The sequence below is a fragment of the Mesoplodon bidens genome, assembly GCF_964165515.1.
Source record: "Mesoplodon bidens genome assembly, chromosome: 13".
In the NCBI taxonomy this organism is placed as follows: Eukaryota; Metazoa; Chordata; class Mammalia; order Artiodactyla; family Ziphiidae; genus Mesoplodon; species Mesoplodon bidens.
This window is the reverse complement of record NC_138169.1, coordinates 16,742,970-16,758,619: the sequence shown is the minus strand read 5'-3', so window position 1 is coordinate 16,758,619 and position 15,650 is coordinate 16,742,970. Positions and strand designations below refer to the sequence as shown.

Here is a 15,650-nt window from a genome sequence, read left to right as displayed (position 1 = left end):
TTTTTCATAGTTGTTTTGGCTATTCCAATTTCTTTGCATTTCCATATGAACTTTAGAATTGGCTGTTTACTTCTACAAAAATGCATGCTGGGATTTTGACTAGGGTTGTTTTAAACGTATAGTTCAGTATGGGAGCACTGACATCATAACAATATTGAGCCCTCTGACCCATAAGCCAGCTGTATTATTCCATTTATTTTTGTCTTTGGTTTTGCTCAGCAATATTTGTATAGTTTTCATGTACAGGTCTTTCACATATCTTTTTAGATATATTCTTAATTTTTTTTTTGTGGTACGCGGGCCTCTCACTGTTGTGGCCTCTCCCGTTGCGGAGCACAGGCTCCGGACGCACAGGCTCAGCAGCCATGGCTCATGGGCCTAGCCGCTCCGCGGCATGTGGGATCTTCCCAGACCGGGGTACGAACCCATGTCCCCTGCATCGGCAGGTGGACTCTCAACCACTGTGCCACCAGGGAAGCCCAGTTCTTAATTTTTTATGCTCTCATAAGTGGTATTTTCTTTTTCAGGTTTAATTAATTCACTTTATTCTTGTGTGAAAACACGAGCCTTGTGCAACACAAGATGGTCAATGAATTGCTGATAGGGAGCCTTGGTGAGCACAGTCCCCTTCGAGAGGTCAGGTGTAAGATAGCTGTAGGTCTTAGAGGTGGCATCGAAGGTGGCCTTGATAAAGTTGCCCAAGGAGGCAGTGCAGCTGCTGACCAAGGTGTAACAGTTTTCAGTACCTGCTGTCAGCAGCAGCTTTGTGGCCACGAAGGCCAAGACAATAGCAGTGGATCTGGGTGCAAGGATGAAGCATACCAGTAGAGAGCTACAGTATCCTGTCACCTTCAAGGAACTGTATGGGGTTTGCCAATCTTGTGTTCCCAGGAGTCCCATTACCCATGACAGCGGAGAGGTTGGCCAGGAGGATGGCCCTGTGGAGGGCAGTGGTTACCTCCTTGGAGCACTTAACACCCAGACCCACGTGACTATTACAGTCCCTCATGGCAACAAATACCTCGAACCTGAACTGCTGGCCAGCACCATTCTGCTTTCAGTGCTTTCAAAGGCATAAGGGACTCCCCTAGGAAAAAGTAACCTCAGATCGAGAGGAAGAAGAGAGAAATCTCCTTCAGGGATTTAATCTTCATGTCCTTGACCTAGGCAAACACTGATAAATTGCTGATTGCAAGAGAGAAAAAGGTTTTTGAAAGTATTTATGTAGAGTTTTTTCAGTTGTTGATTGTTGACTGCCAGTGACTACCCTCTTCAGACTTCCAGCAGTCTGTCTCAAGCTGCAGGTCGCTGGTGTGACTTTCAGTAAACTGTCCCCTTTGGTATAACTCTGACAGGTACTGGAGGCACAGAGAAGGCATCAGAAGGAGAAATCTGGCATCATACCTACCTCGCCAACACCCTACACTTATAACAAGGTAGGAGAGGAGATACTAATCTTTACCCCTTGGGTGTAGCCCCTCTTCTCCTGTGAGGTGTTTGTGGCCCTCTGGGAAGGTGGCAAATTCCATTCGTATCCCTTAATATTGCTGCCCAAGAGGCTGAAAGCAGCCACATATGCAGAAGAGTGGGATTCAAGTATTTGTCTGACGAAATAAGATTCATACCAGTTTAGGTTTTGCAGCAGGAACCAAAAGCTATGGTCACCTGGAGGTTATTTATTTGGCTAGCTGTACAGTCCACTGATCACATTTAAAAGATATGTTTGTCTTGCTTTGCTGAGGTGGAGTCCATTTCAGAGAATATTATTTGTCCATTTATGGTGCCATTCTTTCTAACCCCATAAAATACCCAACTTAGAACAGTGTCTAGTACACATAGCAAGTGCTTCCAAGTGTTACCTGGTACTTCACAGTTCTTAATCGGTAGCCTACACATCAAGCTTCTCTGTTCTAAAGTATGAGAGGTTTAGGGCCTCTTGAAACAGGTCCTAGAGGTCCTGGAGTCACTGAGTAGATCAGAAAAAAATGATGCTGCTTGGGGTCTCCAGGTGATATAGATGGTAGAGAGGGAGCTGAGGATGGTAGAAAGGCAGGCCAGCTCTTCCTGGTCCCACACCTTTAGAGGGCCCCACATATTCCTAATGCATGTGCGTGCACACATGCAGGCATACATATCGAAGAACACACAGGCTTCTGTGGCACTCAGGACCCTGCACTTGCATTGGCACTGGCACAGCATGACCATAACTCTAAACAACTACTTTCATGATTAACACTGTTCAGTCTCCAAGTAAGAACTGCTCCACACCGTCTTGATCTACTTGCAGAACTGTAGGCAGCTGTGCCCTTATATAGTGAAGGTTGGAAGTGAGGGCTGTGCTGATTATAGTCAGTCAGAAACCGCTTTCCTGCTTTCCAATGCAGGCAGGAATTGAGTGGTAGAAGCACTTAGCTAACAGAGATATTAATTTACTTGATATAGTCTTCTCATCATGAATACAATGGATTCTTGTGTGATACATTATTTCCCAGTACTATTTTTTTCTCCTCTTCCTGTTCCATTTTGTGAATCTAGCGGTGTTTGTGAATTAGCATGGCATTCATAAAATTTACACTCCACAGATGAGTAATATATTGAAATAAGTTCATATTACTTTTGAATCTGTATATATGTTGGTCTAGTTATAATCTTTATATTGGCAACTAAGTGAACACTGACTGCTACATTTGCAAATAATTTTTTAAATAAAAATAATGTAAAAAGATGTACTTAAATTTTCAAAAGTTAAATAAATACATCAATCTTAATTAAAAAGAAAAAGAAAAAGAGGCGGTCGGCCAGGTGCCTTGCTGTGACTCCACCACCATTCAGCTGTATGGTGTTGGTTGGTGCACTTAGTTTTACTCTTGACAGATGACCTTAGAGATAACAAGATCTCCGTAGTATCAGTTTCCTCATGTGAACTATTTTTTAAGATTTCTCTTCACCTCTATAATTTTATAAGTATGTTCTACAGCATGGGTCATGTCATCTATAAATGTCTACTAGTATGATGCCAAGACATGGCTGAGAGTACCTGAGACACCCCATTTTCCAGGCTTCACTCAGAGCAGCGCACAGCTGTGGTGTGAGGAGCGTGTGGCCACAGTGGCAGGTTCCCTGGGCTGCCTTTCTCAGGTGGACACTGCTTTTGTCCTGCAATTCAGGAGGGGCTTGGGTTGAAGCCTCTGAGGACCCAGTTTCCGAGGCAGGTAGAGCTACATTTAATTAAAATAGGAGTCCTTTATTAATAAGCATGCTGTGACTACAGGCCATGAAATCACCTTAATATCTACAGACATGGTAGTTAGTGGCAGTTTTGTTTCGTTCAGAATATCTTCCCCAAGAATGGTCTTGCAAATGGGCACAGTGAGTCCTTCATGGCCAAAGGATTGCTTTTAGCCTCCTGTTTTTCCCTGCAGTGCTTATCCCTAATCTTTGTCAGACTGCTTTGGGCCTTTACAAAATGACTTGTGCTGTTTTATAGAGTCAGCCCACCTGTGTCCTAGCTGCTTTGTTCCTGCACCCTCAGCCCTGCCCAGGTGGACAGAGTAAATGTTTCACAACCAGCTGGCTTATATCTATCACTTGTCTGGCTGGGGACAAAGTATCCTACATCTGTACCCAATAATCAGATAGCAGCTTGGGCCTAAGCAGTGAGAATAAAAGCGACTATTTTACCCCAGACTGGCCTTGTATATATGGTGTGCACATGTGTAGTGTTGGTAGCACGTAACAAATAAGGAGAGAATGGTTAATTCTCTTAAGACTTCCTGAAGCTTTTACAGTCTCTGTGAAGTGATTCTTGGAGATATCAGCCTGTGTATATCAGGGGTTGTTTCTAGGTCAGTCCTAGGGACTTTATTTTAGAGCTGTGCCTCTGCTGTGAGTGACCATGTTCTTTTTGCTTTCAGAGCTGTGACTTGTGGTCCCTAGGGGTGATTATCTACGTGATGTTGTGCGGATACCCTCCTTTTTACTCCAGACACCACAGCCGGACTATCCCAAAGGATATGCGGAGAAAGATCATGACAGGCAGTTTTGAGTTCCCAGAGGAAGAGTGGAGCCAGATCTCAGAGATGGCCAAAGATGTTGTGAGGAAGTGAGTCCCCAGGCCACTGCGGGGGGAGGCCAGGGAGGCCTTAAAAGTGGTGGAACACAAAGGAATGTTGGGTAAAGGAAAGTCATTTGTTTCCCAGGCATGCTCCTTCTCATTTTAGCATCACAGAAAATTTTCCCTGGAGCCTGAGATGAGAGTTCTCACTGTCCACACCTTGGTGAAATTGGAGCTTTGCTCCCTCCTTTTGCACTCCTAGAATTTGTCCTTAGGGTTGAATCCAGGTCCCTTGGTAGCCATTGTATCTGTGAGCATTAATTTAGGACCTTAAATAGTAACTCCCCTGGTGTACCCTTCCTGCATGGAGGCCAGTCATTTGGGACAGGCATGATTCCAGGAACTGAACTGGGGTGCTAAAATGACCATGATGCTTTTGGCTTTTCATTCCTTAGCTGCTGTGGGAGTGTGTGATTGGTTGCGCAGGACTTGGACCCCACCTCCTGCGCTTCCTACTGCTAGTTGGTTGCTCTGGTGTATATTAAGATGGAAAGATTTAGAAGAATTAGGGCTAGTGAATGGATGACGGAGACTTGACATTCAGAGTCCTTTGGAGAAATTAGCTAGAGCACTAAGAAAGAAGTCAGACCTAAATATGAGGTGTCTTTGCTTTTTCTACCCACCTGTGTCAGAGGCTTAGCTGACTGGGACTTGGACGCTGTTCTGGTATTCCTACTGCTTGTTCTTCACTGAGTAATTTGTCCTCTTTTGGTTTCAGTTTCTTCATCTGTAATGCGATAAAGATAAGCATTAAAGGGGCAGTATCTGGGAACTGTCTCCTAATAGTACAGCTGTTTCTCTATGGAGATTACTCTCTTGCAGAAGTGAGCTTGTTCTGTTGGTTAGGTGTTTATGTATTCAAAAAGGGACTAGTTTCTAAAATATACAAGTGAAAGTTTTTTAGGAGGGTGGAGGCAATGTTTAAATCATCGTTTGTCTTCCTATGCTCTTTCCCTGCTGTATTCTCAGTTACTTAACCAAAGTATCAGTATCCTCTAATTGGTTCTTTGCAGTTCTGTAGAATATATTTCCTGTCCCTAGAGCAACATTGATTATCTTCTTTCAGCATTGAGATTCTTTTCTAAATAATCCTTTCATTAGAATCTGAAGCTGTTTGTTCACAATGATCCAGAATGTTACAGAGAACATGAAAGAGCAAGTAGGCATGTTGTCCTGACTCTGATGTTTGGAATGGGAGGCTATGTATTTGGAAGAAGGTGCTGTAAGGGGCCCAGGGAATATGCTGGGGTGAGCTAGGAATTGCATCAGGATAAATGTACAAGATGTAAAGAACTATGGTCAAAAAGCCGATGGTACAGAACAGTACATTAGGCTTAGAAGGAAATGCCATCCCCTTCTCAGAGATTAGATTTTTAGCTTTTGAATGTCTTTGGAATAAAGGGTTCATGTCCTGCCAAATGGTGACATCTAAGAGTTTTATCACAAGTAGCAACCTGGATTTTCAGAACTGTATGACCCCTCGACTAATTTTACAGTCACTGTTAGCCAAAAGAGCACTTTGAGTCCCTTTTGGAAATTATAGCCCACTGTCCTAGAAACATTAGTCTGGGGATTCAGTGTCTCAGGAACTGTAAGCCATATGTAAGATTACTTTACTGAACCTAGAACTCAGTCTGAGGTATCACTGGACTAAGCCTTTTCCTACCATTCTTATCTCAATTTATTTAGTATAGAAAGAACTGCCTAAGGACAGAGTGCCCTCACAACTAACGGTTAGGGATGAGAGCCCCACCTCTGTCCTGCAAATAGAAAGCCTAGGCTTGTAAGAGTTGGTGGAAAGTCAGAAGTTGGAGCTGGTTAGAGCCAGACCCAGGAACTTCCCGGCCTCTGGAAGCAACTGGATGGCAGCCCTGTTGGCCTTTTCTCCACAGGCTCTTGAAGGTCAAACCAGAGGAAAGACTTACCATCGAGGGAGTGTTGGATCACCCCTGGCTCAACTCAACTGAGGCCCTGGATAATGTGCTACCCTCTGCTCAACTGATGATGGATAAGGTTTTGAATGATGCTTATTTTGTTGGCTGAAAAGGCTGTGTTGGGAAGGACTGCTGAGGCTTGACTCAATGAGGGGTTAAAGGCAAAACAATACAGAGCACACAGTCTTTCCCAGAGAAACATCTCTGGTCTTCCAAAGATCAGGATTGGAAATAAAGAGATTATTTCCATAAAAGACCAGATCAAGGCCTGGTAAATACACTAAGGGAACACTCAAGGGACTATCCTCCATATTTGTGCTATGGGGTTGGGGGCACAGAGCAGTATCAGACACCGTTCTTTTGCCCAAGGAGTTCAAACAAGACTGGTTGGAAAGACCAATGAACACAAAACAAAGAGGCAACATTTTCAGACATTAGAGCTTTTTGCATGCTAAATTTTCTGTGAATGCTATGGAAATTCAGAAAAAGAGAACATCTTTGAAGGGCTGTAATTAGGGAAGGGTTCCCAAAGAGAAGGCAAAAACCATCGCAATTATTTACTATTTTGTGGCATTTTTTAACCCCTTTACATGTTTAACCCCTTTACATGTAATGAAGCCTGACTTCATTGATGGGAAGTTAGTAAAATGGGTGTGGCAGGCCTGGCTTTGGAAGTAGACAGAGGGGTTTAAGTCTTAGTAGGACATAACTGAGAGGCTATCGTAGATTTTTAAGAAGACATTTGCCACAGGGAAGGTATTTAGGGATGGTTAGACTTGCAGACTTGCCAACCTAATACTTTTACAATAATCTAGAAGCTGAGAAGCTGCTCTAGGAGCAGAGAAGTAGAGATGAATGAATAGGCTCAATATTTTTTTTTTTTTTTTTTTTTTTTTTTTTTTTTTTTTGCGTTACATGGGCCTCTCACTGTTGTGGCCTCTCCCGTTGCGGAGCACAGGCTCTGGACGCACAGGCTCAACAGCCGTGGCTCACGGGCCCAGCTGCTCCACGGCATGTGGGATCTTCCCAGACCGGGGCACGAACCCGTGTCCCCTGCATCGGCAGGCGGACTCTCAACCACTGCGCCACCAGGGAAGCCCGGCTCAATATTTTTGAAGACAAATTTCTACAATTTTTGGTGACTGACTAGATATAAGGGGACAGTGGGTGGCATATCTGGTGACACCACTGACAGAGGGAAATCAGGAATGAGGCTGGTTTTGGGTGAAGGGAAGTCTCTTAGGTTTTAGATATTGTTTAAGGTGGTAGACGGATGTGTGGTGTGGAATCAGAGTGTGGCTGAGAGGGAAAGGCAGTGACACAGACTTGAGTGTTACTGACTTAGACGGGATGGAGTTGAAATATAAGCGAATAGGAAAAAAGAATGCTAAGACCTCCCTTAGTTTAGCTGGAGTATGAGAGAGAAAGGAGAGCTAGAAGGAACAGAGTTCTCTGCTATCTCTGATTTGTGTCCAGTTGTCTTCCTGGTTTAAATGTGCCCAGTAGTCCAGAAATGGTTTGTTTGGTCAGTCCAAAATACAAAAGGATTACTTGTACCCTCTGGTTGTCAGCAATTTAGTGTTACATTGTGGCTTTCCTCAAGATCTTGAAATGAAGAAATAAGATTGCCTTCTGGAGTTACTTTAAGATTAGTGTATAATGAAGCCAAGTATGGATATACATAATCTTCTTAATGAGGAAGAGTAGCTCTTGGGCCTATAAGATGGAATTGCAATGTGACAGTGTATTCCCATTTTTAAAGAAATGATGTGGTCAAGATGCAGGCTTGTCAACTTTGGAAGTGTAGAAAAAACGTCCACATATACAAGTGTCCATCTAAGCTGTGCCTAAGAGATGGAGCCTGAGCTCACAACCTTGAGGTGTTCCCATCTTTTTTGTTGGGCTATCACGGATAAGAAGGAAATAGATTCAAGGGTCTGGGGGTGTGTAGCCAGGGCCAGTTAGTATAGTTCTCTTAAATGAGTTCAAACTCTTCCTGATCTAATGGCATGCTTACCGAGCAACTATTTTTGTAAATTGTCAAATTTTGTTGTTGAAATTCAGACAACACAGAGGTATATAAAATAAAAAGCACAAGTTCCCTTTCATTACCCTGCCTCAGTCTCACCCCTCAGAGGTGAGGTGACCTATGGCTTGATGTATTCTTCCTGATCTTTTTCTGGGGAGACACACACCAACTCACAGAGTTTGTCTTTTTTTTTTAATTCAGAAGTGGGATCGTCTCATTCTTATAAAGCTTTTTCTGATTATTTGCCTTCCCTTATTGGTCTGCCCATAGTGAGAGAACGTACTGGTCATAAAGACAGACTTGAAGAGTGCTAGACCTTATGACAGTTATTTCTCCTTGTAAATTAATTGACTGGCTTATAGATCAGTTTGTGAGGGTCTACTATGCTCACCAGGTGAAATGCTTGGGGCTCTGAGCCATCAGGGCCAAGGTGACTGTCTACACCATGGGGGCAGTGAGTAAATGCCAGTCAGGGAGGCTTCTCAGGAGCAGCCTGCTAGCTTTTCCCCTGATGTACATGTATGACTCTCTTTACACTTGCCCTTGCCAATGACTATGAGCATGAGCCTTGTTAGTATTTCTTACTTGCATTTCTGTCCGCCCACAGGGAAGAAGGGCCAGCTGTTGGCCTGGTAGTCCCTGGGCCCTGCTGATGCATGGGGAAGAGTCCTCTGCCTTTTCAAAATTTGTATACTGCCAGCATAAGAATGAAATTGCCTTCTTAGTTCTTTGAGATTCTCCTTCCCACTGTCTTAGATTGGCTTTTTAGGTGCCCAGAAATGAATGTGAAAAACTGATGACAGTGTTTGCATTCAGGCGGTGGTTGCAGGAATCCAACAGGCCCATGCGGAACAGTTGGCCAACATGCGAATCCAGGACCTGAAAGTCAGCCTCAAACCCCTGCACTCTGTGAACAACCCCATTCTAAGGAAGAGGAAATTACTCGGGTAACTGAGCTTATTTCTTCAATTCTCCCTCATGGCTGGTGTGGTTGAGTACAGGGTTCTGAAAGGTCAGCCAGGGGTCTGCCCTTTTTTGACTCTTCAGAGGGTGGAAAAGATATGTTCTTTAAATAGCATCGGAAGTTGGAGGTACTCTGTAGTTAATGATTTATCTGAAAAATCTGTTCCTTATGTTTAGCGTTAACATCTGTTAAGAGTTGGGTTTTGGGGTCTCACCGTGTTATTACCTCTCTCCCAAACTTCTAAAGCACCAAGCCAAAGGATGGTGTTTATATCCACGACCGTGAGAATGGAGCCGAGGATTCAAATGTTGCCTTGGAAAAGCTCCGAGATGTGATTGCTCAGTGTATTCTCCCCCAGGCTGGTAAAGGTCACACCATTTATGAATGCTCTGTGCGTGTCTGTGTGTGTGCACATGCACATGACTAAAGGAGTGGTTTAATTTGAAGTTGTCTGTTTCATCTTTGTGTTATAAGAAAATAAGTATATTATATAATGTTTGTGCCCACTGAAAAGAATGGATGGTGGGAACTCAGAAATGTGAGGCTCTGGCCCACCTTTGGTTTCCTGTAAAATTTCTCGTTTCGGTTTAATTGCCAGTGTCAGGCACAGCACGTAATTTTGTATTTTCCTAGTTTGTTAATGAGATTACAGGATAGAGGATGGAAAATGGAAAATGTGAACAGGGTCAGGACTAGGTTGGGAAGGTCAGGAAGGTTGGGAAACACCATATCCAGAGCCCTTAGAGTACAAGGCTGTCATTAACTTGTGAATAGAAAGAGACGATCTCCCAAGTTCAGAAGTGGCCCTGGCTGCTACTTGTATCATGGGCAGGGTGGGACTTAAACAGAAGGCCTTTCGAGTGAGAGCTCTCTTTCAGTATGTTCTCTTTCCACCTAATGGGGTATGATGGGCTTTTCTCAGCAGATGAATGAGATGCTTCAAGTAGTAGGCCAGGAAACTGCTGAGTTGACCAGTCTTCCTAGATTCCTTGGGTTTTAAGGGAACTCACTAGTGTGCCTCAGGTAGCCTTCCAAAGTAAGAAATGAGCTTAGGAGAAAGAAGGTAGCCCACTCAGCCTTATTCTCCCTCCTGCTCATGGTCTCTTAAGTTAACCAGGTGCTTTTGCTCAGCAATAGTCTGACATCCTATGGGATGCCTATTTCCCATCCCCCAGTGCTAAGACTCTGGGGGCATCAGGGAATTTGTGTGAGGTGGTCAGAGCAGGAAGAGTTGAGAAACCAGAAGCAGTCTACATCAGTGGTCCCCAAACTTTTTGGCAGCAGGGACTGGTTTCGTGGAAGACCATTTTTCCATGGACCGGGGGTGGGGGTGGGGGGGGGATGGTTTCAGGATGATTCAAGTGCATTACGTTTATTGTGTGCTTTATTTCTATTATTATTACACTGTAATATATAATGAAATAATTAGACAACTCACCATAATGCTGACAGGAGGCAGAGCTCAGGTGGTAATGTGAGCGATGGGGAGCGGCTGTAAATACAGATGAAGCTTCCCTCGCTTGGCCACCGCTCACCTCCTGCTGTGCGGCCCGGTGGTTGGGACCCCTGGGCTACATGTAATGTAGGGACTAGAAGTAATGATAGTCTGGTAAAGCTTGCACCTTTAATCATCACTTCTCAATAAGTTGGACATCATGTCCTTCCATCTCTTGACACTAAAATCCCATGATGCCGCAGGAAAATGCAACTTCTTCTTCATCTTTATCAATAGGAGAGAATGAAGATGAAAAGCTGAATGAAGTAGTTCAGGAAGCTTGGAAGTATAACCGGGAATGCAAACTCCTAAGAGATACTCTGCAAAGCTTCAGCTGGAATGGTAGGAGCCTTAATTATGACTTTCCCCAGGAATGCAGAGAAGTAATTGTGTTTAGAATATGTAGGATCTCTGGGGGCTGAGCTGGGACTGTTTTCAGGTGAAGTAGGGCTGGCAAGTAAGTGGAATACTGTGGGACAGGGGCTTAGCCCTACAGTAACTGCCCAGGCGTATCTGGACATCTGGCCCTTTCGCTTGTTTTCCGGAGTTCAGATGAATTATGTGTCGCAGATTCATTGCTGCAGAGCCCCCGTCACATACCACTTGGGCAAAAAAACAGTCAGATCTCAGAACTCCTTCCAGATACTTGAGCTGTTCACTGGGTCATTAAGGAGCAGTATACTCTGAAGGGGAGAAAGAGGGCAAAGTACCACAGAGTCCGCCCTGCTGATCTGCTTAGCTTAGAGACCTGTTTCACTGAAGAGTAGAGAGTGCCAAATCTGCTGCTCTTTGAATTTTTTTCCCCACAGGCAAACAAGGTACAGGTGTGTTTTTTGAGCTGCTTTTGTACTGTCTTTCTACTTTAGCCGACTAAACTAGACTTAAGGTCTAGGATGCTCAGGGAAGGAAGCAAACTCATTGCCTAGCTTGATTCTTGGACATAAGAAATCCAAAGTGCTAGCCTGGCCATTCCCATACTTGGAGGAGATTAGCTTCCCTAGGATTTTTTTTTTTTTTAAGATTTTGAAATATCAGTACAGAAAAGTGATCACATTTGAGGTATGCACGTCCGATGAATTTTCACAGAGTGAACACTCCCATGTAACAAGCACCTAGAACACGTAGTGGAGCATGTGCCCTCTTTTAACTGCTACCGCCCTCCTCACAAGGGCAATTATGATCCCAGTTTCTAGCAGTATGTATTAGTTTTGCCTGGTTTTATATTTTATGTAAATGGAGTCAGAGAAGTCTGTGTTCTTTTGTGTCTGGCTTCTTTTAGTCAAGATTATATTTGTGAGATTCAACCATATTGTTGTGTGTAGCAGCAATTCATTCTCATATATATGTATGTAAATATATATATATTCTCTCTCTATATATTTTTCTCCATATATATACACATATATATTTTTTGTATTTATATTTACCCATTCTGCTGTTGAACGGACATATGGGTTGTTTCCAGGTTTTGGTAATTAAGGAAAGCACTGCTATAAACACTCTTGTGTACATCTTTTATGAATATTTTAATGAACTCATTTCTCTTATGTATCTAGGATTGGAGTTGCTGGTTCATGGGGATATTCATCTGTTTGGCTTCAGTAGATACTGCCACCAGTTTTCCAAAGTGGTTGTACCAATTTACACTTCCACTAGCAGTGTTTGAGGGTTCTAGTTATTCTATATCCACACCAACACTTGCTATTGTCTTTTTCATTTTAGTCATTCTGATTAATAAGTACTACTGGTATTGCGTGTCGTTTTACTTTGTCTTTCCCTGATGACTATGAGCTTAAGCACGTTTTAATGTTTATTGGCCATTTAGATTTTGTTAAGTGCCTATTCTTTTGCCCATTTTTCTATTGAGTTGTATCTCTCTTATAGATGTGTAGGAGTTCTTTATATAGTTTGGATATGAGTTCTGTTGTAGACATACATATCACAAAGAACTTCTCCCTCTTTGTCGTTTCTCGCTGTGCTGTTGCACTGAACATTGGATTTTTACGGCCAGGTTAATAAGCTGCTCAGTTCTACTTGAAAAATGGGGGAGTTGAACTGCTTTTGATCAGTGTTGGTGATGGTTCCTCCATGGTGAGGGTGAATTTGACACTGGTGAGATGTACCTTATTGGGTCCCTGTCAAGAATCTTATCACCTCCCAAACAGTTTGGAGACTGACCTTTTTCTTTTTTGGGTTTCAGGTCGTGGATTCACAGATAAAGTAGATCGACTAAAACTGGCAGAAATTGTGAAGCAAGTGATAGAAGAGCAAACCACATCCCACGAATCCCAATAATGACAGCTTCAGACTTTGTTTTTTAACAAGTTGAAAATTTATTCATTAATGTATAAAGTGATTTGTATGTAAATTAATAAATCATAATTTCATTTCCACATTGCTTAAAGATGCTGTATAAATTTAGATACAGGATTTACTAATAGTATAGTTCATTTGTTTTTAAGAAAAGCTCAGTTCCTAATATATTATTACTTTAGGATTGTTTAGTCATATGTGGTAAAGCTGACAGATGGTATTGTCAAGCAAGATTGTTTTATTTGTAATAAAGTATACAAAAACCATTTGCCAGTGGTAGGCAAAGGACCAACTATACTGACCTTTCTGCTTAGTAAACAGTTGAATCAAGTACTGTGGAATCTGGTTTCAATTGCCCTGTGTACTTACTTTCTGCACTATCAGTAGATTAGCTCTGGTGCCAAGAAATTTTTGTGGCTCCATGTTGCAGACTGCCTGTTACAGGGTGCCACCGCCCACGATGGAAGAGACAGGGAGTTGAGCCCTCATTTCTCTTATCCCTAATTCCCTAGAGAAGAGTGGTAATATTTCTTTTTTGTCATATTTTTAAAAAAGATATTGGTGCATTTCTTACATCTAATGGGATTCTCTATTGAGTTTATTCTTTTCATGTTTAACCAGAGCTTCAGCCTTCCCACCTCCTTTGAGATCCTACTTTGTCCTCTCCCTTTCCTGCAGCCCTCACCAGCTCCATTGCTTCTTATCTCCTTTCCCTGTTCTTCTGGCCCCTTTTATGGGATGATTTTTCTGAGAAAGTTACATATCATAAAAACTGGACTATTGGGTTAGCATCTAAAGATGGTCCAAGTTTTTTCTCTTAAAGCTACCCTTTTCCTCTAACGTTTCTGCCTGGGTTTCATGGTGGCATCCCCTGGGCTGCATGTATTTTATTTAGCACCCTTCATTTTCAGGAAGCATGGTTCTGGCCCAGAGATCAGATACTTGAATAGAAAACAAGGCTGGGTGCTTTTCTACTTTGCTGTTGTACATATGGGCTTCCATAACAAACCATTTTTATTTATTTTTTTAGCAGTTCTTGATTGGTGGTTCTGTGTTGGTAAATGGGAGAGCTAATAGGCCAACTCCAATTCACAGAGGAGAAGAAAAGGATCAGTAGGCTCAGTTATTCAGTTATTTCATCCCATCAAATTCTCTTCAATCAAAATCAACCCCACAGAGCTCACTTATTTTCTAACTCTTCCACTTTGCTGAGTATGTCTTCAGGGTGACATTTGGTTAGTATGTCCCATATGTGTGTGAATGACTGTAGGAATATATGATAAAAACATTAAGTATCTCTTAGAAATTACCTTACACATTGGTTCCCTTTTACTTTGGAGAGTTTTAAATTCAAGGCATTTTTTGAGGTAAGGAGAATTCAATACTTTTAAACATGGCAAAATCTAACAGGCAGCAGAGAAAAACAAAACGTTTTCTTATTTACTAACCAGAAAACTTAGCTGGGAGTTGAATTAAGGGTTGAATTATTCTGTTTTTCAGTGAAATGCAGTCTTACAAATCAAAATCACTTCTTACAATCAGGAAAAACTCTGCACTTGTTTCTGGAACAACTGAATACCTGTTATTTTTCTTAGGGCAGAGGTTCAGTGTTCGCTTGGGAGAGGAAGGCAGTAATTAACTTCATTACTCTTCCTTTTCTTCAGAGGAATCTTCTAGCATGCCCAGTCTACCATTAACTTCTCAAATTTGTTATCTGGGTGTCTTCTAGAGGCTCAAGACGATTTCCTTCCCTGTGTGGTGAATTTTAGGCATGATCTAAAAGGGTATCCAAAAGATTCTTCCTTTTACTCTGAGCAGCAGTTGCCCATGTTTCTTTAGTCTGAATTAAACTGGCCGCGAAAATGAGTGCTGTGTCCAGACAGGTCCATGCTGAAAGTTTGTGAATACCCTGGAGGATGCTCTAGCTGTTGTAACTCAAAAGTGGGTCCTATCCTACAGAGAGCTCCTTGACAGAACAACAGCTTCCAAAAGACTCAGCACTGTTTGGTCTTTAAAGTGGAGTTTTGTTTATGGAATTTATTTGTAGGCCAGTAGCAAATTCTGCTTTAACTTTACCAGTCAGGTTTACTAATAAAACATTCACATGTACTGGAAGTGAAACAAAATCATCCTTGTCTCTTTTGGCCTGTCTAATGCCTGTACCTGCAGAAAGTTCACACTGTAAGAACAGTTCTCATAGGCAGGAGGTTAGAGTCTTCAGTTTTCCTACATGATTTGCTAACCCTCTGCTTACTGTAAAACCATTACTCAAATACCTTTAGACTTTACCATAGTTATTAATCTGCTTGATGCGAAACAACTTTTGTATTTTTCTGGCTAATGTATTGTATAAGCTATAGGAGAACACCTGTCAGAAATTTATTGTCTGAAACATAGATAGGAGGAACTGCTTTTTAAAAAGAGTTTTGTTTTTGTATTCAAGATAGAACAAGTTGGAGGAATTATTGAAGAAGAAGTCAAATGATTTAAATCAGATCTTGTGTGTGAATGCTTGTGTGCGTGTGTATTTATTGAAGAAAATGTGTCTCAATTTGAGAACTGGAAAATTGGATATTTGATTTTAATTATATTTTTATTTATTTAAAAAAGTAGAAGTGGTCTTTCATTATTGATTTTTTTGTCCCACAGAATGACTTAAATTTTCCCTGCCTGTTTGGTTAAGACACAGGGGAACATCTTTAATCTGTGATAATTTCCAAGTTACATAATTTTAAGAGGCTTTCCACTTATACAGAACACAAGGAGAAAAGAAATCCAGCTGGAAATCATTTCACCTTTTT

At 42.0% G+C, this 15,650-nt stretch overlaps 2 protein-coding genes across 8 annotated transcripts in view; one reads left to right on the top strand and one right to left on the bottom strand.

Moving 5' to 3' along the window:
* Positions 1 to 12,929, top strand: part of MAPKAPK5 (MAPK activated protein kinase 5) — a 38,647-nt gene extending 25,718 nt beyond the window's left edge. For 5 of the 7 annotated variants that reach the window (XM_081253204.1, XM_081253205.1, XM_081253200.1 and 2 more), the window contains 7 exons: positions 1,356 to 1,436; positions 3,915 to 4,102; positions 6,007 to 6,127; positions 8,894 to 9,024; positions 9,288 to 9,409; positions 10,774 to 10,878; positions 12,737 to 12,929. In XM_081253204.1, coding sequence (XP_081109330.1) covers positions 1,356 to 1,436; positions 3,915 to 4,102; positions 6,007 to 6,127; positions 8,894 to 9,024; positions 9,288 to 9,409; positions 10,774 to 10,878; positions 12,737 to 12,831 — 843 coding nt within the window. In that variant the 3' untranslated portion in view covers positions 12,832 to 12,929. The remainder of the gene's footprint in view (positions 1 to 1,355; positions 1,437 to 3,914; positions 4,103 to 6,006; positions 6,128 to 8,893; positions 9,025 to 9,287; positions 9,410 to 10,773; positions 10,879 to 12,736) is intronic. The other 2 variants (XM_081253203.1, XM_081253201.1) reach the window with 1 other exon arrangement.
* TMEM116 (transmembrane protein 116) overlaps positions 4,135 to 15,650 on the bottom strand; it is a gene marked incomplete at its 5' end in the record, with an annotated part of 144,508 nt that continues 132,992 nt past the window's right edge. Inside the window, one exon of the mRNA XM_081253210.1 lies at positions 4,135 to 4,841. Within this exon, the coding sequence (XP_081109336.1) occupies positions 4,743 to 4,841 (99 nt within the window). The 3' untranslated portion in view covers positions 4,135 to 4,742. The remainder of the gene's footprint in view (positions 4,842 to 15,650) is intronic.